Source organism: Solanum dulcamara, chromosome 4 (assembly GCF_947179165.1).
Source record: "Solanum dulcamara chromosome 4, daSolDulc1.2, whole genome shotgun sequence".
Lineage (NCBI taxonomy): Eukaryota > Viridiplantae > Streptophyta > Magnoliopsida > Solanales > Solanaceae > Solanum > Solanum dulcamara.
Genome location: NC_077240.1, coordinates 35,794,438 through 35,820,465, shown reverse-complemented (window position 1 = coordinate 35,820,465; position 26,028 = coordinate 35,794,438). Strand labels below are relative to the sequence as shown.

The 26,028-nt window shown below is 37.2% G+C and overlaps 1 protein-coding gene across 1 annotated transcript; it reads left to right on the top strand.

Moving 5' to 3' along the window:
* The first annotated feature begins 203 nt into the window (after window positions 1-203).
* On the top strand, window positions 204-21,872 carry LOC129884190 (uncharacterized). The gene is made up of 4 exons (XM_055958531.1): window positions 204-495; window positions 580-677; window positions 864-1,058; window positions 21,807-21,872. The coding sequence occupies exons 1-4, from the start codon at window positions 204-206 to the stop codon at window positions 21,870-21,872; spliced, it is 651 nt and encodes a 216-aa protein (XP_055814506.1).
* Window positions 21,873-26,028: the final 4,156 nt, after the last annotated feature.

The following is a 26,028-nucleotide window of genomic DNA, read 5'->3' as shown; positions in this document are numbered from 1 at the left end:
ATTATTGGAGTGGAATAAAGAGAAATATAGCATAGTTTATGTTCAAGTGCCCGAACTACCAACAAGTTAAAGTAGAGCACTAATGGCATTGTGGAGTGGTTCAGAATATAGAAATGCTAGAATAAAAGTGGAAGATGATAAATATGAACTTCATTACAGGTCTATTGCGGTCCCGCAGACATAATGACTCTATTTGGATGATTATGGATAGGATGACCAAATTAGCCAATTTCTTGCCAGTTAAGACTATAGACACTGTAGAGGATTATGCCAGGCTGTATTTTCAAGAGATAGTTAGACTGTATGGAGTATCTTTTTCTATCATCTCAAATTGGAAAGCTCAGTTCATTGCCCAGTTTTGGAAGTCATTCCAGAGAGGTTTGGTTTCAAGAGTGAAACTTAGTACTGCTTTACATCGGCAGACAGACGGCCAGGCAAAGCGTATGATACAGACTTTGGAGAATAGGTTGAGAGAATATGTCATCGACTTCAAAGGTAATTAGGATGATCATTTACCACTTACTAAGTTTGCATACAATAACAACTTTCAGTCGAACATTCATATGGCTCTTTATAAAGCTCTGTATGAGAGGAGATGTAGATTGCTAAATAGTTGGTTCAAAGTTGGCAAAACTGAGTTGATTGGTCTAGACTTGGTTCACCAAGCTATGGAGAAGGTATAAATCATCCAAGAGTGGTTGAGGACTACTTAAAGTTGCCAGAAATCCTACAACGATGTTAGGAGGAGGGGTTTAAAGTTCAAAGCATATGATTAGGTATACTTGAAGGTTTCATCCATGAAGGGTGTAATGAGATTTGGGAAAAAAGGGAAGATTAGTCCCTACGACATTCTTCCTTATCAGATTATGAAAAGGTTTGGTAATATGGCTTACGAATTGGAGTTGCCATCAGAATTAACAGCTATTCATGCCATATTTCACATCTCTATGCTTAAGAAATATTTGGGAGATCCTTTATTTGTTATCCTGACTGAGGGCATTGGGGTAAAAGAGATTTTAAGTTATAAAGAGATCCTAGTTCAGATCCTTGATCGGCAAGTATGTAAATTAAGAACCAAGGAGGTAGCAACCGTCAAAGTTCTATGGCGGAATCAGTTTGTTGAAGAGGCTACATGGGAAGCTGAAGAGGATATGAAATCTAGATAGCCCCATCTATTCGTTTATCCTAATTATGATGTTGATGGTAATATTCATTTTCCTATCTTTGATTTGAAATTCATTCTAAGTTTGACTATTTGACGAGCATTCTTGAGTCTGAGTAGTAGATTGTTCGAATGTTTGATTGTTTTGTTCTTGATTTTATTCATGCCATGAGTAAGCCCTTCGCTTGGTCATCATTCGAGGATGAATAATCACAAGGGGGAGATATTGTAACACCCCGTGTTATCCTAGACAAAAACTAAACTCGAGACCATGAGAAAAATTAATGAAATGGACTGACCAATGGACCACGACGGCTATTTATGATTCGTAGACCATTCTACGAGTTGTAGGAAGGACTCATAGACCTCTCCAACACTTACTAAAATTTTTGGATTCTGAGAAGCCTTCCTCGACTGACCTTATGATTCATAAGGGATTCTATAAGTCATAAAAGGGATTCGTAGAACCCCTTGACACTTAGACAAAATCCAGAATTTGAAGTCACTCCTATGAGTGGAGTTGATGAGTCATCAACTAGACCACGAGTTATAGAAATAACTCATAGAAAAGATTTAGAGACCCAATTTTCTCAGAGTTTTCATGACCCATTGGACGAGTCAAGTTTACATCTCTTCGAGTAGTTTAAGAGTCATAGACCCCTTTCCTTTTTCAGTCTAAGTCTATGAGTGGGTTTCTACGATGATAGAAGTTTCTATGAGTTATTGAACTAACCCGTAGATGTCCAATGACTATTTTTACAAAGGGCATTCTTATCCTTTACCACCCTTGTCAAGTCAAAGCCTTGACATTATGGGACTATTTTGTGTCCCTTATCAGTATTCTAAATGCCAAAAGCTTTATTTAATACTTAGATTATTTGATAGAAGGAATTAGAGAAGAGAAGGAGGGTTAGGTTTCAAGATCTTTAAGTTAAGTCTTCTATATTCGATTGTTCTTCCAGTCTCCAGGTATGTAAGGCTGAACTAAAACGTGGACTTTGTTCCTTCATGTGACCATGATTGTGAATGGATTGAATCTCCATTATTGTGTTTATTGAGAATTTCTTTCCTAAAATTTACATATTTTTTAGATCATTGATGAATTCGTGTTTTTCTATGAATTAGTTCCTTGAAAAATTGTTTTGAACTAATTGTTTCATAAACCCTAATAGCATATTGATGGATATTGCATGTATATGCTTAAGGATTGAGTCTAGAGCCTTGAATTGGTGAATGTATGATTGTAATCGAGATGTAAGCATGATGATAGTGTTGACGAACTTGATAGTCCCTCCATATTTTCATAATTGTACCCAAGTGAATGGTCTCAACTGAATATTGTCATAAATGATTGTCAATTTCTCTTAAATAGATGATTGGGAAATTGATTGACTGAAAGAATTGATTTGGTAGAATTGATGAACTGATATGAGTCCTTTGATAGTTATTGATTTGGTTTTATTGAATTTATTGTCTTATGAGCTTTGAGTCTTGGGAGGAGTATCGAGCAGTGAATTGGGTAAGAGTAAGAAATAACTCGAATCCAATAACTACATCACCAAATGTAGGAGAGGATTGAACTATTAAGTTGGATGTTTCCTAATTTATTATCCTGACATGATAGTATTCGATTTATTTTGGATCCATGATTGGTTGATTCATTGTTACCCTAGCAATGTATTGAACAAACATGGCATTTATGTCAACTTATTGTACTATCACTGATTCATAATTGATGGTTGTCGGATAAGAGAAACTCCTATATAGGTCATTATAGTACTCTTATTATATTCGATTGGATTGTATATGATTGGTCTCTGTCTAAACCTTTCTCTTGCTTTAGACGAGTGACATCTTGATTGAGTTCTTTACCCTTGATTGAGTTACTTGAGGTGATGTTATTCTACTTTATGGATGTTTTATTCTTTCATATTACATACTCGTTCATTCTATGTACTGACATCCAATTGGACCTGCATTATTTCATGATGTAGAGACAGGTTATAGAGATCATCAACAGGCATTTCGTTGAGGATCTATTTGTATTCAGCTTGGTGAGTCCTCCCTTCTTCCGGAGGATACCACATTTATCTTTCTAGCCTTTGAGTTTAGTTTTCTTCATTTCATTGGAAGTTGCTATGAACCTATCCTTGGTACCACTTAGACAATTGATAGAGGCTTCATAGACTAGATTGTTAATGTTGTCGATTGGTTTTTTCTTTTGGCTAGTTTCACCCATACTGGCCTTGTTGATTTGATTGATTAGAAAGAATGTTGGCCTTTGGCCTTATCTTATGAGTTATTTTTCTTGATGAGTTAAGTCTTCCGCTGATAGAATGATGATGAATGAATGTGTGATTGGATCAAGTGGTTCACTTGGGTAATAGAAATGGTCTTCTAGTGCCGGCCACGCCTAGGGTACCCTCTCGGATTATGACCGTTGTACCTCATCATTCTAACACTTATTGGGTTGGGAAATTATGTGCAACCATTCCTTCATATTGGGGCATGCAATGATAAAATCCAGCCGTTTGAATCTCAAACTCGACCAATTATGTATGTAGTACTCATCCTTTGCATTTCTGTAATTAAATAAACGTAAACTATAATTAATTAGTGGTCAGAAAAAAATAAAAAATAGTTGACCGACTTACTTTTGTTGTCACGCCCCGAGAGGGTACCCTAGACGTAACCGGCACTCAGAAACCATTTCTGGCTTCCAAGCAAACCACATAGCCTGATCACACATCTGTTCATTCATTCAGTCAGCGGAAGATAAAAGAATAAAGAGAATATTCGGTGGGCAACTCAAACATCAGTCTAACTCAAAGAATAAAGGCCATGGGCCAACAAATGGACTCTAATATTTGTCATTATAACTAGTTTGACCAGAATAATTTAAGAAAAGGAATACTCAATCAACGCATCACTATCTAGTCTATGAAGCCTTTATCACTACTATCCAATTGGTGCCAATGACATGTTCATGTCTACCTCAAATCAAAATGAAAAGAGATAACTCGATGCAAGAATACACAGACGGTGTCCTCCGAATGTAGGGGAGGACTCACCAATACGCTGAGTGCAAATAGATCCCCAATGATGCTCCTATTGACGATCTCTTAAACCTGTCTATGCATCATGAAATGATGCAGGTCCAAATGGACGTCAGTACATGGAATGTACTAGTATGTAAAATGGCAGAATGAAACATACCTCAAGGAAGAGTAACATTGGTTCAAATATCTCAACTCAGGAAGATAAGAGGGACTCAAATAAAGCGTCGTAAATCTAAAGTAAGGATATGATTTAGACAGAGATCAATCATATACCATACAATACAATCCAATTATGTATAATACAGTCCAATCAAATCATTTACAATCCGATCCCTTTCAATCATGTACAATCCGATTATATACACTCAACTCAACAATCAACTCAATAATCAAATCCAATCTAGTCACATACCATTCTATTCAATCCAATCACAATTCATCTACTCTAATCCGACCGTATACAATCTACTCCACATTCAACTCAACAATCAGCTCAAAGGACTCAACTCAGTAAATATGCAAATCAAATTATGCAACATATTACAATTCAACTCGAAGGACTCAACTCAATAAATATGTAACAACTCACTCGAGTGTCCTAAGTCTAACAAGAAATAGTTTAGACAGGACTAACTCATAAGAATATAGAAACTCACTCAACTTAACTGACTCAGAGCACTATCAAGACCTAATTGGGAGTTTCTCTTATCCGACAACCATCACTTATGAGCCAGTGATAGTACAACAATCAGACGTCATTGCCACGTCCGTCCATACCTCCCTAATCATGGATACCATCGATTAGTCAGGTTCTATTATTTCAGGATAATAAAAATGGGAAACATCCGACTTTAACGGTTCGATTCCACGGGAAGCATCCGACTTTAACGGTTCCATCCCTACCTACGTTGGCGGCATAGTTTCGGGGGTTTGAGTATGGACTGTACTCTCACCCGCCTCGGTGCTCGATACTCCTCCCATGACTCCATGATCATAAAACTCCTCTAATCATCTCAAACAAGCCCTCACGGCTAGTTTCATGTGGAACATTGCCACCTCATCAACTCTGTTCTCATTTCAACTCAATTAAGCCTCATTGGACCTTCTTTCAAATCGACTCATCTCAAATCATCAAACTCTTCTCTTTAAAGATTTATACAATCTCAACTCAATGAATGCAGAAAATATTATGTACATTAAAATATAATTTCAACTCCTCAACTCAAACTCAAAATAGATACTTTAATGTAAAAATACTCAACTCATTTAAAGGCTCCTCGTACTCAACTCACACTTAAACTCCTTTCTAAATTAGAGATGAAACTAATAATTCTTTAGACTCAAAATAGTGTATAAATAGTTTATGCAAAAAGGTTCACAAATAATTTAGTTAAAACTCCTCCTCAAAAGATCATTTGTTTTTCCAAAATATTTATAAGACTCCAATCAACTCAATTTATGCAATTCATATATCACATAATCACATAATCACATTAGACTCTAATTCACTCATCACATAACATCCTCATCAACATACCTCTTCATCAATTATTCTACACATATTAAATAATCACTATTCTAATCACCACTCACACCATCATCAAAACATCATCATTCACATCACCATCAAATATTATCATCACATCATTGTCAACTATTATCATCACATCATTATCAAACATCTACTCTGCAAATCTTTATTTTAGTCCTATGTTCAAATTATAGAAATAAAGGAACATTCTTAACTATTCAATTCATTCTTTTATTTCCAATTAATACATATATACACAAAACCATCCACCTCAACTCAAGACAAATTATGACCAAAGAAATCTCATCCTTGGTTCATGTGAATGAAACATGAATCCATACTCTCAACAAAACTCAACTCAAGAATATCGTCAACATCTATATACAAAGATACATTTATAATCAATAATATGAAAGATAACTATTTAGTAACTCAAATCATTAAAAACATCAATCAACCAATAGTATCTAAAAACATTCTATAGTGTAGGAAAACTTTCAAGAAAACCTTCTTAGAAGGTTCAACTCTTTCACAACTCCTATCCAACACATCTATGGGCATATGGAAGAACTCAATCCATATTTTAGGTTAGCCTTACATACCTTAGTGAAGACTTGAAGAAAACCTTGTGGTTGGGTCTTCAATGGAAGACTCAAATCTTGAAGCTCTTGGAACTCTTCTTGTTGGAAATGGAGAAGAAGAAGAAGAAGAGAGAAGCTCCTAGGGGTTTTTTTTAGAGAGAGAGGGGCTGCAATAATATGATCCCAAAATCGTCTAGGGTGATACATATATAATTTGGGTAAGTTCCCAAATTACCCCTCCTCAAAAGTTCTGAAAATAGGCTAAAAATGCACCTGGTGCGATACTGGCGCATCGCACCCTTGCAGCGCCAGGCTGATTACGCCTAAAACCTGCACACCTCGTAGTGGTGCGCCGCGCCAGAGACCAAACTATTGAGGCATGTTTCTGGCGCGATAGTGGCGCATCGCGCCCTTACAGCGCCAAGGCCAAAATTTCTGGGTTCTGGAAAATTCGCGTGAAAAACCCTGCATAACTTTTAGCGGCGCATCGCGCCAGGGGCCAAACTACTAAGGCATGTTCCTGGCGCGATAGTGGCGCATCGCGCCACTACGGCGCCAAGCCCAGATTTCCAGTAGTTGAACCCCAGGCCTGAAAATCTTTGTTGTGCTCGTTCATCTTAGGATCTCTATATCTTTCGACTCCAAACTCCAAAAATTACATTCTTGGTGGCGTTGGAAAGAAGACTAGATGACCTTTAATTTGGTAGGTCGTGGGCCACCCAGATTTTCATCTTTCAAAAGATAGGGTCATTAGAAGTCGACCCTATACACGAACTCATCCTAAAACGTAACCACGATGAATATTTTGGACTTAGCTTGGTCCTAGGGGTCCTTTGTGACCCCACATCACCTCCAACACTCTTCAATTTCTCAGGGACTCGTCTTAACTCAAGCACATACCTCGAATTAAATACAGTTGACCCTACCCGTGTACAAGAAAAGTCCTAATCTTAGGGAAAACTTTTGAGGGGTATTACATTATCTCTCTCTTGGGATCATTCATCCTCGAATGATGAGTAAACCAATGGTGGACTCTAGGCACGAATAAAAAAATCAAAGCTTAATCAAATCAACCAATCGAGCAATTTAGACACTTGGCTAATCAAACTCAAGCATAGACAAATCAGTTCAACTCAGGATTAGGGACATCGCCTTCATCATTCTCATCATTTGTTACGAATAGAACATCGAAACTCCATCAACCGAATCATTCAAACATCTACATATCCAACTGTCAAATTCTAATTTACGAGCGACATTTCCAATCCTCTTCACCATTTCATGAGGTCAATATATCGGTGTTCGAACTTCCTCTCCTTTCCAAGCCTCATAACACCCTTCACGTACCTCCAATCCTTTCCCCAGATGCAGTCATTAGTCTACTACCATCACTCTCACAGTGACAACCATATACTCAAGCTTATCACTCTAACTACCTCACTTACATCTAAGAATTCTCGAGCTTACTTTAGCCCTTCTATCTCTATTATTGTATAAGCTCTTTCCCGGAGACACACTAACATACTCTTACCTATCTATTGCTCATCACAAGGTCTCATCTCACTCCTCCTCCACATATTTATCCTCAACTAGACGAGCACAACACAACTATCACAATCGGGAAGTACTCACTCTCCCTCATCTACTCTTGTTCAACTCCGTCTACTATCATCTTGGCCAACTCATCACTATCGGAAGCTCAAGACTTACTTTGGCTCATTACCCTATCATCTCCCCCTTAGCTTAAAGGCATCAACTAAAGAATACTAACTAATCACTTAGAGCAACTCACAATTTAGAACATCATATAACTCTATACTGTTTCACATACACCTCTTAAGCCTCTTCTTACCATATGACATAGACTCAATTCGCATTTTACATCTGAGGGTCACATAACCCCTTTATTCATAACACACACTCCTCGCAAGTTAATATCTTAATCTCTCGCATACGTCATGTCAAGCCTACTAAATAAAATCTTAAAACTAGAACTATCACAATCATTTATTACACCTCATTACTCACCCTATAGATACTCCACTCTAGTTGTAGGCCTCAATCAACCACCATTCTTACTACTTCAGTTCTACTCCTCTAACTCCCTCTTTCTAACTCTACAATCATCCTATAAACCATAGCTCTCCAAGCCTTGGATTAAACTCCATCGGATGGTGACACTTATCACTTAGATACACAACTTCCCCCTCGAAGATAACATTCAAATCAAGATGTAGAAATAGGATTCTAGGATACATCTTGCTCTAACTCAACGCACAATCCATACGAATGAGAGTATAAACTTCCAGATCAATAGAGTTAAGCACAGTAATCGGCTCCTCTCAAGCCTTGTGCCGTCTCTTCCCTTCCTCAAGACTTTATCCTAACTCATCAACAAGAATCTCATATCTACCGTTTCAACTACCTTGAGTATGAGGGGTAGTCAAATGGATTTGAGCAACGCACGAACTAGAAGGGTACATTCATAGAGTTAAACTCTATCCCATGAACTCAGAATATGAAAGAAGGGAAACAAATTCTTAATGTCCTATAGCCTCCTAATTATAAGTGTGGTGCACAACACACCCATAAGCAAGACTCTACTAGACACGGCTTTATAGACTCTCTAGGACACTTGAACTCTGTGCTCTGATACCATGTTTGTCACGCCCTGGGAGGGTACCCTAGACGTAATCGGCACTCAGAAACCATTTCTGGCTTCCAAGCGAACCACATAGCCTGATCACACATCTGTTCATTCATTCAGTCAGCGGAAGATAAAAGAATAAAGAGAATATTTGGTGGGCAACTCAAACATCAGTCTAACTCAAAGAATAAATGCCATGGGACAACAAATGGACTCTAATATTTGTCATTATAAATAGTTTGACCAGAATAATTTAAGAAAAGGAATACTCAATCAACGCATCACTATCTAGTCTATGAAGCTTCTATCACTACTATCCAATTGGTGCCAATGACATGTTCATGTCTACCTCAAATCAAAATGAAAAGAGATAACTCGATGTAAGAATACACAGACGGTGTCCTCCGAATATAGGGGAGGACTCATCAATATGCTGAGTGCAAATAGATCCCCAATGATGCTCCTATTGACGATCTCTTAAACCTGTCTCTGCATCATGAAACGATGCAGGTCCAAATGGACGTCAGTACGTGGAATGTACTGGTATGTAAAATGGCAGAATGAAACATACCTCATGGAAGAGTAACATTGGTTCAAATATCCCAACTCAGGAAGACAAGAGGGACTCAAATAAAGCGTCGTAAATCTAAAGTAAGGATACGATTTAGACAGAGATCAATCACATACCATACAATCCAATCTAATTATGTATAATACAGTCTAATCAAATCATTTACAATTCGATCCCTTTCAATCATGTACAATCCAATTATATACACTCAACTCAACAATCAACTCAATAATCAAATCCAATCTAGTCACATACCATTCTATTCAATCCAATCATAATTCATCTACTCTAATCCGACCATATCTAATCTAGTCACCTCGTACTCAACTCACACTTAAACTCCTTTCTAAATTAGAGATGAAATTAATAATTCTTTAGACTCAAAATAGTGTATAAATAGTTTATGCAAAAAGGTTCACAAATAATTTATTTAAAACTCCTCCTCAAAAGATCATTTGTTTTTCCAAAATATTCATAAGACTCCAATCAACTCAATTTATGCAATTCACATATCACATAATCACATTAGACTCCAATTCACTCATCACATAACATCCTCATCAACATACCTCTTCATCAATTATTCTACACATATTAAATAATCACTATTCACATCACCACTCACACTATCATCAAAACATCGTCATTCACGTCACCATCAAATATTATCATCACATCATTGTCAACTATTATCATCACATCATTATCAAACATTTATTCCGCAAATCTTTATTTTAGTCCTATGTTCAAATTATAGAAATAAAGGAACATTCTTAACTATCTAATTCATTTTTTTCATTCCAATCAATACATATATACACAAAACCATCCACCTCAACTCAAGACAAATTATGACCAAAGAAATCTCATCTTGGGTTCATGTGAATGAAACATGAATCCATACTCTCAACAAAACTCAACTCAAGAATATCGTCAACATCTATATTCAAAGATAAATTTATAATCAATAATATAAAAGATAACTATTTAGTAACTCAAATCATTAAAAACATCAATCAACCAATAGTATCTAAAAACATTCTATAGTGTAGGAAAACTTTCAAGAAAACCTTCTTAGAAGGTTCAACTCTTTCACAACTCCTATCCAACACATCTATGGGCATATGGAAGAACTCAATCCATATTTTAGGTTAGCCTTACATACCTTAGTGAAGACTTGAAGAAAACCTTGTGGTTGGGTCTTCAATGGAGGACTCAAATCTTGAAGCTCTTGGAACTCTTCTTGTTGGAAATGGAGAAGAAGAAGAAGAGAGAGAAAAGCTCCTAGGGTTTTTTTTAGAGAGAGAGGGGCTGCAATAATATGATCCCAAAATCGTCTAGGGTGATACATATATAATTTGGGTAAGTTCCCAAATTACCCCTCCTCAAAAGTTCTGAAAATAGGCTAAAAATGCACCTGGTGCGATACTGGCGCATCGCACCCTTGCAGCGCCAGGCTGATTACGCCTAAAACCTGCACACCTCGTAGTGGTGCGCCGCGCCAGAGACCAAACTATTGAGGCATGTTTCTGGCGCGATAGTGGCGCATCGCGCCCTTACAGCGCCAAGGCCAAAATTTCTGGGTTCTGGAAAATTCGCGTGAAAAACCCTGCATAACTTTTAGCGGCGCATCGCGCCAGGGGCCAAACTACTAAGGCATGTTCCTGGCGCGATAGTGGCGCATCGCGCCACTACGGCGCCAAGCCCAGATTTCCAGTAGTTGAACCCCAGGCCTGAAAATCTTTGTTGTGCTCGTTCATCTTAGGATCTCTATATCTTTCGACTCCAAACTCCAAAAATTACATTCTTGGTGGCGTTGGAAAGAAGACTAGATGACCTTTAATTTGGTAGGTCGTGGGCCACCCAGATTTTCATCTTTCAAAAGATAGGGTCATTAGAAGTCGACCCTATACACGAACTCATCCTAAAACGTAACCACGATGAATATTTTGGACTTAGCTTGGTCCTAGGGGTCCTTTGTGACCCCACATCACCTCCAACACTCTTCAATTTCTCAGGGACTCGTCTTAACTCAAGCACATACCTCGAATTAAATACAGTTGACCCTACCCGTGTACAAGAAAAGTCCTAATCTTAGGGAAAACTTTTGAGGGGTATTACATTATCTCTCTCTTGGGATCATTCATCCTCGAATGATGAGTAAACCAATGGTGGACTCTAGGCACGAATAAAAAAATCAAAGCTTAATCAAATCAACCAATCGAGCAATTTAGACACTTGGCTAATCAAACTCAAGCATAGACAAATCAGTTCAACTCAGGATTAGGGACATCGCCTTCATCATTCTCATCATTTGTTACGAATAGAACATCGAAACTCCATCAACCGAATCATTCAAACATCTACATATCCAACTGTCAAATTCTAATTTACGAGCGACATTTCCAATCCTCTTCACCATTTCATGAGGTCAATATATCGGTGTTCGAACTTCCTCTCCTTTCCAAGCCTCATAACACCCTTCACGTACCTCCAATCCTTTCCCCAGATGCAGTCATTAGTCTACTACCATCACTCTCACAGTGACAACCATATACTCAAGCTTATCACTCTAACTACCTCACTTACATCTAAGAATTCTCGAGCTTACTTTAGCCCTTCTATCTCTATTATTGTATAAGCTCTTTCCCGGAGACACACTAACATACTCTTACCTATCTATTGCTCATCACAAGGTCTCATCTCACTCCTCCTCCACATATTTATCCTCAACTAGACGAGCACAACACAACTATCACAATCGGGAAGTACTCACTCTCCCTCATCTACTCTTGTTCAACTCCGTCTACTATCATCTTGGCCAACTCATCACTATCGGAAGCTCAAGACTTACTTTGGCTCATTACCCTATCATCTCCCCCTTAGCTTAAAGGCATCAACTAAAGAATACTAACTAATCACTTAGAGCAACTCACAATTTAGAACATCATATAACTCTATACTGTTTCACATACACCTCTTAAGCCTCTTCTTACCATATGACATAGACTCAATTCGCATTTTACATCTGAGGGTCACATAACCCCTTTATTCATAACACACACTCCTCGCAAGTTAATATCTTAATCTCTCGCATACGTCATGTCAAGCCTACTAAATAAAATCTTAAAACTAGAACTATCACAATCATTTATTACACCTCATTACTCACCCTATAGATACTCCACTCTAGTTGTAGGCCTCAATCAACCACCATTCTTACTACTTCAGTTCTACTCCTCTAACTCCCTCTTTCTAACTCTACAATCATCCTATAAACCATAGCTCTCCAAGCCTTGGATTAAACTCCATCGGATGGTGACACTTATCACTTAGATACACAACTTCCCCCTCGAAGATAACATTCAAATCAAGATGTAGAAATAGGATTCTAGGATACATCTTGCTCTAACTCAACGCACAATCCATACGAATGAGAGTATAAACTTCCAGATCAATAGAGTTAAGCACAGTAATCGGCTCCTCTCAAGCCTTGTGCCGTCTCTTCCCTTCCTCAAGACTTTATCCTAACTCATCAACAAGAATCTCATATCTACCGTTTCAACTACCTTGAGTATGAGGGGTAGTCAAATGGATTTGAGCAACGCACGAACTAGAAGGGTACATTCATAGAGTTAAACTCTATCCCATGAACTCAGAATATGAAAGAAGGGAAACAAATTCTTAATGTCCTATAGCCTCCTAATTATAAGTGTGGTGCACAACACACCCATAAGCAAGACTCTACTAGACACGGCTTTATAGACTCTCTAGGACACTTGAACTCTGTGCTCTGATACCATGTTTGTCACGCCCTGGGAGGGTACCCTAGACGTAATCGGCACTCAGAAACCATTTCTGGCTTCCAAGCGAACCACATAGCCTGATCACACATCTGTTCATTCATTCAGTCAGCGGAAGATAAAAGAATAAAGAGAATATTTGGTGGGCAACTCAAACATCAGTCTAACTCAAAGAATAAATGCCATGGGACAACAAATGGACTCTAATATTTGTCATTATAAATAGTTTGACCAGAATAATTTAAGAAAAGGAATACTCAATCAACGCATCACTATCTAGTCTATGAAGCTTCTATCACTACTATCCAATTGGTGCCAATGACATGTTCATGTCTACCTCAAATCAAAATGAAAAGAGATAACTCGATGTAAGAATACACAGACGGTGTCCTCCGAATATAGGGGAGGACTCATCAATATGCTGAGTGCAAATAGATCCCCAATGATGCTCCTATTGACGATCTCTTAAACCTGTCTCTGCATCATGAAACGATGCAGGTCCAAATGGACGTCAGTACGTGGAATGTACTGGTATGTAAAATGGCAGAATGAAACATACCTCATGGAAGAGTAACATTGGTTCAAATATCCCAACTCAGGAAGACAAGAGGGACTCAAATAAAGCGTCGTAAATCTAAAGTAAGGATACGATTTAGACAGAGATCAATCACATACCATACAATCCAATCTAATTATGTATAATACAGTCTAATCAAATCATTTACAATTCGATCCCTTTCAATCATGTACAATCCAATTATATACACTCAACTCAACAATCAACTCAATAATCAAATCCAATCTAGTCACATACCATTCTATTCAATCCAATCATAATTCATCTACTCTAATCCGACCATATCTAATCTAGTCACCTCGTACTCAACTCACACTTAAACTCCTTTCTAAATTAGAGATGAAATTAATAATTCTTTAGACTCAAAATAGTGTATAAATAGTTTATGCAAAAAGGTTCACAAATAATTTATTTAAAACTCCTCCTCAAAAGATCATTTGTTTTTCCAAAATATTCATAAGACTCCAATCAACTCAATTTATGCAATTCACATATCACATAATCACATTAGACTCCAATTCACTCATCACATAACATCCTCATCAACATACCTCTTCATCAATTATTCTACACATATTAAATAATCACTATTCACATCACCACTCACACTATCATCAAAACATCGTCATTCACGTCACCATCAAATATTATCATCACATCATTGTCAACTATTATCATCACATCATTATCAAACATTTATTCCGCAAATCTTTATTTTAGTCCTATGTTCAAATTATAGAAATAAAGGAACATTCTTAACTATCTAATTCATTTTTTTCATTCCAATCAATACATATATACACAAAACCATCCACCTCAACTCAAGACAAATTATGACCAAAGAAATCTCATCTTGGGTTCATGTGAATGAAACATGAATCCATACTCTCAACAAAACTCAACTCAAGAATATCGTCAACATCTATATTCAAAGATAAATTTATAATCAATAATATAAAAGATAACTATTTAGTAACTCAAATCATTAAAAACATCAATCAACCAATAGTATCTAAAAACATTCTATAGTGTAGGAAAACTTTCAAGAAAACCTTCTTAGAAGGTTCAACTCTTTCACAACTCCTATCCAACACATCTATGGGCATATGGAAGAACTCAATCCATATTTTAGGTTAGCCTTACATACCTTAGTGAAGACTTGAAGAAAACCTTGTGGTTGGGTCTTCAATGGAGGACTCAAATCTTGAAGCTCTTGGAACTCTTCTTGTTGGAAATGGAGAAGAAGAAGAAGAGAGAGAAAAGCTCCTAGGGTTTTTTTTAGAGAGAGAGGGGCTGCAATAATATGATCCCAAAATCGTCTAGGGTGATACATATATAATTTGGCTAAGTTCCCAAATTACCCCTCCTCAAAAGTTCTGAAAATAGGCTAAAAATGCACCTGGCGCGATACTGGCGCATCGCGCCCTTGCAGCGCCAGGCTGATTACGCCTAAAACCTGCACACCTCGTAGTGGTGCGCCGCGCTAGAGACCAAACTACTGAGGCATGTTTCTGGCGCGATAGTGGCACGTCGCGCCCTTACAGCGCCAAGGCCAAACTTTCTAGGTTCTGGAAAATTGGCTAAAAAACCCTGCACAACTTTTAGCGGCGCATCGCGCCAGGGGCCAAACTACTAAGGCATGTTCCTGGCGCGATAGTGGCGCATCGCGCCACTATGGCGCCAAGCCAAGATTTCCAGTAGTTGAACCCCAGGCCTGAAAATCTTTGTTGTGCTCGTTCATCTTAGGATCGCCATATATTTCGACTCCAAACTCCAAAAATTACATTCTTGGTGGCATTGGAAAGAAGACTCGATGACCTTTAATTTGGTAGGTCATGGGCCACCCAGATTGTCGTCTTTCAAAAGATAGGGTCATTAGAAGTCGACCCTATACACGAACTCATCCTAAAACGTAACCACGATGAATATTTTGGACTTAGCTTGGTCCTAGGGGTCCTCTGTGACCCCACATCACCTCCAACACTCTTCAATTTCTCAGGGACTCATCTTAACTCAAGCATATACCTCGAAATAAATACGGTTGACCCTACCCATGTACAAGAAAGGTCCTAATCTTAGGGAAATATTTTGAGGGGTGTTACATTATCTCCCACTTGGGATCATTCGTCCTCGAATGATGAGTAAACCAATGGTGGACTCTAGGCACGAATAAAAAAATTAACGCTCAATCGAATCAACCAATCGAGCAATTTAGACACTTGGCTATTCAAACTCAAGAATAGACAAATCATTTCAACTCAGGATTAGGGACATCACCTTCGTCATTCTCATCATTTGTTACGAATAGAACATCGAAACTCTATCAACCGAATCATTCAAACATCTACATATCTAATTGTCGAATTCCAATTCACAAGCGACATTTCCAATCCTCTTCACCATTTCATGAGGTCAATATATCAGTGTTCGAACTTCTTCTCCTTTCCAAGCCTCATAACACCCTTCACGTACCTCCAATCCTTTCCCCAGATGCAGTCATTAGTCTACTACCATCACTCTCACAGTGACAACCATATACTCAAGCTTATCACTCTAACTACCTCACTCACATCTAAGAATTCTCGAGCTTACTTTAACCCTTCTATCTCCATTATTGTATAAGCTCTTTCCCGGAGACACACTAACATACTCTTACCTATCTATTGCTCATCACAAGGTCTCATCTCACTCCTCCTCCACATATTTATCCTCAACTAGACAAGCACAACACAACTATCACAATCGGGAAGCACTCACTCTCCCTCATCTACTCTTGTTCAACTCCGTCTACTATCATCTTGGCCAACTCATCACTATCGGAAGCTCAAGACTTACTTTGGCTCATTACCCTATCATTTCCCCCTTAGCTTAAAGGCATCAACTAAAGAATACTAACTAATCACTTAGAGCAACTCATAATTTAGAACCTCATATAGCTCTATACTGTTTCACATACACCTCTTAAGCCTCTTCTTACCATATGACATAGACTCAATTCGCTATTTATATCTTAGGGTCACATAACCCCTCCATTCATAACATACACTCCTCGCAAGTTAATATCTTAATCTCTCGCATACGTCATGTCAAGCCTACTAAATAAAATCTTAAAACTAGAACTATCACAATCATTTATTACACCTCATTACTCACCCTATAGATACTCCACTCTAGTTATAGGCCTCAATCAACCACCATTCTTACTACTTCAGTTCTACTCCTCTAACTCCGTCTTTCTAACTCTACAATCATCCTATCAACCATAGCTCTCCATGCCTCAGATTACACTCCATCGGATGGTGACACTTATCACTTAGATACACAACTTCCCCCTTGAAGATAATATTTGAATCAAGATGTAGGAATAAGATTCTAGGATACATCTCGCTCTGACTCAACGCACAATTCATACGAATAAGAGTACAATCTTCCAGATCAATAGAGTTAAGCATAGTAATCGGCTTCTCTCAAGCCTTGTGCTGTCTCTTCCCTTCCTCAAGACTTTATCCTAACTCATCAATAAGAATCTCATATCTACCATTTCAACTACCTTGAGTATGAGGGGTAGTCAAATGGATTTGAGCAACGCATGAATTAGAAGGGAACATTCATAGAGTTAAACTCTATCGCACGAACTGAGAATATGAAAGAAGGGAAACAAATTCTTAATGTCCTATAGCCTCTTGATTATAAGTGTGGTGCACAACACACCCATAAGCAAGACTCTACTAGACACGGCTTTATAGACTCCCTAGGACACTTGAACTCTGTGCTTTGATACCATGTTTGTCATACCCCGGGAGGGTACCCTAGATGTAACCGGCACTCAGAAACCATTTCTGGCTTCCAAGCGAACCACATAGCCTGATCACATATCTGTTCATTCATTCAGTCAGCGGAAGATAAAAGAATAAAGAGAATATTCGGTGGGCAACTCAAACATCAGTCTAACTCAAAGAATAAAGGCCATGAGCCAACAAATGGACTTTAATATTTGTCATTATAAATAGTTCGACAAGAATAATTTAAGAAAAGGAATACTCAATCAACGCATCACTATCTAGTCTATGAAGCCTCTATCACTACTATCCAATTGGTGCCAATGATATGTTCATGTCTACCTCAAATCAAAATGAAAAGGGCTAACTCGATGCAAGAATACACAGACAGTGTCCTCCGAATGTAGGGGAGGACTCACCAATACGCTGAGTGCAAATAGATCCCCAATGATGCTCCTATTGACGATCTCTTAAATCTGTCTCTGCATCATGAAAGGATGCAGGTCCAAATGGACGCCAGTACGTGGAATGTACTAGTATGTAAAATGGCAGAATGAAACATACCTCAAGGAAGAGTAATATTGGTTCAAATATCTCAACTCAGGAAGATAAGAGGGACTCAAATAAAGCGTCGTAAATCTAAAGTAAGGATATGATTTAGACAGAGATCAATCATATACCATACAATACAATCCAATTATGTATAATACAGTCCAATCAAATCATTTACAATTCGATCCCTTTCAATCATGTACAATCCGATTATATACACTCAACTCAACAATCAGCTCAAAGGACTCAACTCAGTAAATATGCAAATCAAATTATGCAATATTTTATAATTCAACTAGAAGGACTCAACTCAATAAATATGTAAGAACTCACTCAAGTGTCCTAAGTCTAACAAGAAATAGTTTAGACAGGACTAACTCATAAGCATATAGCAACTCACTCAACTCAACTGACTCAGAGCACTATCAAGACCTAAATGGGAGTTTCTCTTATCCGATAACCATCACTTATGAGCCAGTGATAGTACAACAATCAGACGTCGTTGCCACGCCCATCCCTAATCATGGATACCATCGATTAGTCAAGTCCTATAATTTCATGACAATAAAAATGGAAAACATCCGACTTTAACGGTTCGATCCCATGGGAAGCATCCGACTTTAACAGTTCCATCCCTACCTACGTTGGCGGCGTAGTTTCAGGGGTTTGAGTATGGACTGTACTCTCACCTGCCTCGGTGCTTGATACTCCTCCCATGACTCTATGCTCATAAAACTCCTCTAATCATCTCAAACAAGCCCTCACGGCTAGTTTCATATGGAACATTGCCACCTCATCAACTCTATTCTCATTTCAACTCAATTAAGCCTCATTGGACCTTCTTTCAAATCGATTCATCTCAAATCATCAAACTCTTCTCTTTAAAGATTTATACAATCTCAACTCAATGAATGCAGAAAATATTATGTACATTAAAATATAATTTCAACTCCTCAACTCAAACTCAAAATAGATACTTTAATGTAAAAATACTCAACTCATTTAAAGGCTCCTCGTACTCAACTCACACTTAAACTCCTTTCTAAATTAGAGATGAAACTAATAATTCTTTAGACTCAAAATAGTGTATAAATAGTTTATGCAAAAAGGTTCACAAATAATTTAGTTAAAACTCCTCCTCAAAAGATCATTTGTTTTTCCAAAATATTCATAAGACTCCAATCAACTCAATTTATGCAATTCATATATCACATAATCACATTAGACTCTAATTCACTTCATCACATAACATCCTCATCAACATACCTCTTCATCAATTATTCTACACATATTAAATAATCACTGTTCTCATCACCACTCACACCATCATCAAAACATCATCATTCACATCACCATCAAATATTATCATCACATCATTGTCAACTATTATCATCACATCATTATCAAACATCTACTCTGCAAATCTTTATTTTAGTCCTATGTTCAAATTATAGAAATAAAGGAACATTCTTAACTATTCAATTCATTCTTTTCATTCCAATTAATACATATATACACAAAACCATCCACCTCAACTCAAGACAAATTATGACCAAAGAAATCTCATCCTTGGTTCATGTGAATGAAACATGAATCCATACTCTCAACAAAACTCAACTCAAGAATATCGTCAACATCTATATACAAAGATACATTTATAATCAATAATATGAAAGATAACTATTTAGTAACTCAAATCATTAAAAACATCAATCAACCAATAGTATCTAAAAACATTCTATAGTGTAGGAAAACTTTCAAGAAAACCTTCTTAGAAGGTTCAACTCTTTCACAACTCCTATCCAACACATCTATGGGCATATGGAAGAACTCAATCCATATTTTAGGTTAGCCTTACATACCTTAGTGAAGACTTGAAGAAAACCTTGTGGTTGGGTCTTCAATGGAGGACTCAAATCTTGAAGCTCTTGGAACTCTTCTTGTTGGAAATGGAGGAGAAGAAGAAGAGAGAGAGAGAGAAGCTCTTAGGGGTATTTTTAGAGAGAGAGGGGTTGCAATAATATGATCGCAGAATGGTCTAGGGTGATACATATATAATTTGGGTAAGTTCCCAAATTACCCCTCCTTAAAAGTTCTAAAAATAGGCTAAAAATACACCTGGCGTGATAGTGGCGCATCGCGTCCTTGCAGTGCCAGACTGATTATGCCTAAAACCTGCACACCTCGTAGTGGCACGCCGCGCTAGAGACCAAACTACTGAGGCATGTTTCTGGTGCGATAGTGGTGCATCGCGCCCTTTTCAGCGCCAAGGCCAAAATTTCTGGGTTCTGGAAAATTGGCCTGAAAAACCCTGCACAACTTTTAGCGGCGCATCGCACCAGGGGCCAAACTACTAAGGCATGTTCCTGGCTCGATAGTGGCGCATCGCGCCACTATGGCGCCAAGCCCAGATTTCCAGTAGTTAAACCCCAGGCCTGAAAATCTCTGTTGTGCTCGTTCATCTTAGGATCGCCATATCTTTTGACTACGAACTCCAAAAATTACATTCTTGGTGGCGTTGGAAAGAAGACTCGACGACCTTTAATTTGGTAGGTCATGGGCCACCCAGATTGTCGTCTTTCAAAAGATAGGGTCATTAGAAGTTGACCCTATACACGAACTCATCCTAAAACTTAACCACGATGAATCTTTTGGACTTAGCTTGGTCCTAGGGGTCCTCTGTGACCCCACATCACCTCCAACACTCTTCAATTTCTCAGGGACTCGTCTTAACTCAAGCACATACCTCGAAATTAATACGGTTGACCCTACCCGTGTACAAGAAAGGTCCGAATCTTAGGGAAAATTTTTGAGGGGTGTTACATTTGTGCATATCGCTTATGAAGGCCCTCTCATATCCATTCCGAGAATGGTTCCATTAGTTGAGTTGGACCCTAACCGGTAATGGGATAACCTTCAAATGGATAATTTTTCAAAACATCCAAAGTGACCTTCTCTTTGGTTATTGAGATTGAGCCAAAATCTGTCAAAGGTATAATAGATAGTGGAGCAACAGGAGTTGATAATGATCATTTTTTTGTTTTTCGATAGTGTTCTGCAAATTATTATTTTCAAACTCCTAAACTTCTTCTTCAAAGGATGAGCATTGTTCTTTGGTGGAATGACACCCCTATTATGTGTCAATTTCTTAATAGTATTTGTCAATTATGTAACACGCTCAATAAAATTCTCATGTTTATGCTGACCTTTTTTGCATTGACAGGCAGAGCATTGGTTAGTAGATAAAGCAACAAAAGATTGAGTATATGGTATTTGTCCAAATATTTTATCTACAAGGTCAAAAAAATGTTACAACTTTAAAAAAAGTTGAGACAAATTCCTGAAAAATGTGTAAGTCCTTCTCGATTTTCTTTCATTAACAAAAAAATCCAAACCCATCAACTCGATTATTCATTTTTCATAAAAGCACAATGAGTTCTACAGTGTTCTTGTTTGCAAAACTATTAAAGTCCTAAAAAAAGGCTTACGTCCGGCAATGATGAGCTGAGGTTGTGGTTGAACAAGATTTGTCTTTTGAGTGTAGAGTGACAGCGATGACGAGGAGAGCTTGTTGGTTGCAGAGGAGGCAAAGGGACCTTGTTCTTTGTAGAGGAGGAGTTTGAAAGTTTGAAATTTTGCTCTCGGAAACAGCCGTCCTACCTTGGTATGAGTAAGGTCTGCGTACACTCTATCCTCCCCAGACCCCACGTTGTGGGATTTCACTGGGTTGTTGTTGTTGTTGTTGTTGTTGTTGTATATAACTAAGATAGGTGAAGAATAGGGTGTCTTTGAAATTTAAAAACATTAAGACACGTCTTGCTTAATTTTAACCTCTCTCTCACTTTTAGTCTCTCAACATGTTTTCGTAGGAACCTTGTAAATTCAATATGTTGAATTTAAAATATCATTACGTATGATCAACATATTATCAGTTTATAGTTTGACATATAAATGTACTTATTTAACTAATGAAACTTATCCCTCTATAAATGTACTTTAAACAAATATAAAATGGGAACCTAAGCTAGTCTCGAACACATGACATATGAACTACTAATTTGACGTTTGACCATTTACGCTGCAATAGAATTCATTTTATAAACTAAAAATCTTTTTTTATTACGGTTATAACATGTTATTAATAACCATTAAGTACTGCATAAAACTACTACAATGCATTTATTCTACATGGTTGCACTTCTCCACGTCCAATGTTAAATTAAAATAGGATACTTAATCAATCAAAGAATGTTGAGTTTTCAATCTTGTTAAAATTAATTCAAAAGGCCTTTCATTTTCCATCAAAGCTTTTCAACAAAAATCCTTTCATTTTGCCATTTCAGCAATAGGTTGAACCCGAAAAGTTATAATTTTTCAAGCTATTCTCACTTTTATAAATCTCAAAAAATGAAAGATTTCATAATCCTACTCAGTCGACTTACCAAAATAAACACGATGCGGAGGAATGCAAAAAAAAGAAGTGTCATGGAAGAAAAGTCTTCTTTTTTATTTGAATCCCTTTCGAACCATATTATTATAGAAATTATTGCAAAAGTTACTTTATTTTCGTTCATGGATTTATATATATATATTCAATTTAGCAAAACTATATAATTTTATTTTACTAACTGATTTAGTTTTTATAGTTGCAAGTTATTTTTGAAAATCACAAATGAGCGATATATATATATATATATATATATATATATATATATATATATGAGAACCTAACATTAGTAGACTTTCCGATTCTAAGTGCATGGAATGTGGAGAAGATGGAAAGGATAAATAATATTTTGGAGATATATAGGGATTCCGAAAATAAAGAAGCCTTGTACCGAAAATGTGTGGTAATAATTAATTTAATTTTCTTTTCGTATGTGTGTGGCATTTAAGTGACAAATTAATTGAGTTTATCGCTGTGGTTTTTGTAGATAGAATTTTTCAGTAACCATAGTAGGAACATGCAATGGAGCAAACAAAGGTCACCTTAAGGTATTGTATGCCACTGCTGTAATTTCAATCTTCAGGGTGGTGAAGATAGGCGAAAAGGGGTAATGTTTCTTGGCAACATGAAAGAAACGAATCCCCTTAGAAATATAAGGGACTGCCGATGTGGTTTCAAAGGAATTTTGAGGCAAATATGGTGTGTAATCCTTTATTCATGGGACCCGAACTACCCATTTGTTGCATTGTTCAACGTCAAAATTGCATTCGCAAAAATGTCTGGCCATTAGATAGCGACAATGAAGACTTCTTTTTTCATTATCATGCTTGTAGTGTGATCATGAAATTGATTTTATAGACAAATGTTATCCTTATTATAATTACATGTAATTTAGTTTGGAGCGTTGTTATTATTTTTTTGGTTAACATCATATGCATTGATCTATAAATAATGGTTTTATCAATAAGTTGCTGCATATCATCAATATGTCGCAACTTTGACCCATATGTTATGACATATCACATTTATGTTCGCAACATGTCACATTTATGTTGCAACTTTAGAATTACAATTCGCAGAAGAAGATTCGAATGTTGCAACTTGTGAATAATATATTGGACCATTTGCCTAACAAGTTGCAACAAATGCTCTTTATTTTTAATTAAGTTTTTAAACTTTAGTATTTTTTCTATCAGTTTATCAAATATATCACTATATAGTTTGACTTCTAAAATATAACACATTGTATTCAAAGTTAATTATTTTCAAATTACTTTTATGTTCTATAAGTTAACTTCAGAAAGTTAGATGAGTAATATTTTTGATGTGCAAATCTAATTTTTAAAATGATATTACAAAGTACTTGGAACTTTAAATTGCCACACATCTCATTTTGACACTTTTAGAGTTTGTAAAGAAATACTTTCATTAGTGTAATCAATCATCTGAAATAGTTGTGAATAAGAATCAACTTCTCAGCTTCTTCCCCCTTTTGACATCATTAAAAAATAAGACAGTGAAGTGCAATAAATAGGAATAATAAGTAAGACAACGAGCCACCTGCAGGAGAAGCAGTCTAAAGATCCAAAAGGATTAGTCATTCAAGATGCAACAAAAGTTGTGCAATGCAAAACATCCAGCCTACTCTTAGCAGGCACAATTTAAGCGACATAGTGACCCTAAACAAAACATTGTGAAATATTTACAACTAAAACCAAAATATTTTCTTAAAGGAGAATAAAAGATGGTCACTGCGATGTAGAAATATTAGGAAGTAACTTTGGACAGATTTGGGAGGGGGGGCTTTTGTTTGGAAAGGAGGTCCATCAAGGCTTAGATATGGTGGAGGTGTTGTCCCTGTTGTTCTATCATCTTAGTCTTGAATAAGTCAACTTGTGCTTGGGAAGCATCCAGTCGTCCCTTAGAGAAAGGATTCTCTTGTCCTAGTTCAGCATTCTCTTTAAAGGCAACATCCAAGTTCAAGATAGACTGTGTCATTGGGCTACTACTCTTCTTTCTTGCAAAATCCGCTACATAGTCACATTACTCCAATGTAGACAGGGTAATCCTTTCACTCTTTGTGCTAGCTAACCCTTCGCCCAACGACACCCTACAACTCTTGAAAACCTGTGTTAGCAAGAACCCATAAGCTAGCCCGTGAGGGTCAGTCTTGGGTGAAGTAACCCTCCCCATATGTTTTATAATGAGTGTAGGTAGATTTATTTTTTCATTCAAATCAAGGGAATTCATGATACCCATATCGATAAAGCTTGCCTCATGACATCTTTCTCCCCTAGGCAGTACTTCCTTGTTTACTATTTCAAATAAATGTTTATGAAGAGGAGACATTTCTCCCTTCAACACTTTCCTCCTTACCCTAATTTCTTTTTCCTGTGAGAACTTGCTTGTGAGCATGTAGTCCTTATCCTTTTTCCATACATATTCCTTCAAACCTCTCAAAGAAACAATCAAGGTTTCGCATAACTTTTCACAATCAAACATTATATCTACTACATTTACCTTGCTACTCACCACGAACCCATCAAACATTTTATAATTTGCATAAAATTTGACAATTTCATTTTTATAAAATTGAGGACTTAAAGCAAAAAATGAATGGTCTCATCCCTGAAAACTAAGCCTACACTGAAAATTTAAATAAAAGAATTTGACATTACCTCACTATCCAACACCCTTTCTTTCAGAAAGGTTTGGGTTGCATAGTATGCATGAGGCCCTAAACACAATAACTTTTCATAATTCTTGTTTCTCCCAACTTGTAGAGTACACACCTCCTCATTCTTTTCGTCAACATCTATTGGTTTGTTAGCATTACTAATATTTTGTTTTACTTTGGCCACATGAACTCGTTGTAATTCCGCTTCTCTAAGTGCATCGGTAGCCCTATTTATGATAAAGCAGACTCGTGGAAGAAGAGATGGAGATGGAGTGGAAGACTTAGAGGGTGTGGATTTTGGTTTGCTTGACGGTTTGACATCTCCTTTCTTTTTGGTGCCAGGGATGGGTATGGACTCTATTTGACTACACTTAGGGTTGAGTATGATATTGCTATCACTATCTATGTTGACATCGCTTGCGATGAGGTTTGAAGCTTAGTGGGAGGAGGAATAATGGACTCTTGTTCATCAGATGTCCAAGAATAGTCAAGGGAATCTGATTTTTGAGGAGTAAGAGGTGGTGGATATGTCATCTGGTCTTAGCTGGGTGATTTTAGTAGAGAGAATGGAAGCGTTCACGATGGAGGAGAGAGTTTTTCTTGATCAAGAAGAGGAAGATGGATGGTTTATACGTGGAAAAG

Excerpts from the sequence above, each read along its gene's own strand:
- LOC129884190 (XM_055958531.1), top strand. The coding sequence starts at position 204 with ATGGATAGGATGACCAAATTAGCCAATTTCTTGCCAGTTAAGACTATA. Across the intron at positions 496-579 it reads ATATGTCATCGACTTCAAAG|CTCTGTATGAGAGGAGATGT; the intron begins GTAATTAGGATG and ends CTCTTTATAAAG. Across the intron at positions 678-863 it reads TTCACCAAGCTATGGAGAAG|ATTATGAAAAGGTTTGGTAA; the intron begins GTATAAATCATC and ends CTTCCTTATCAG.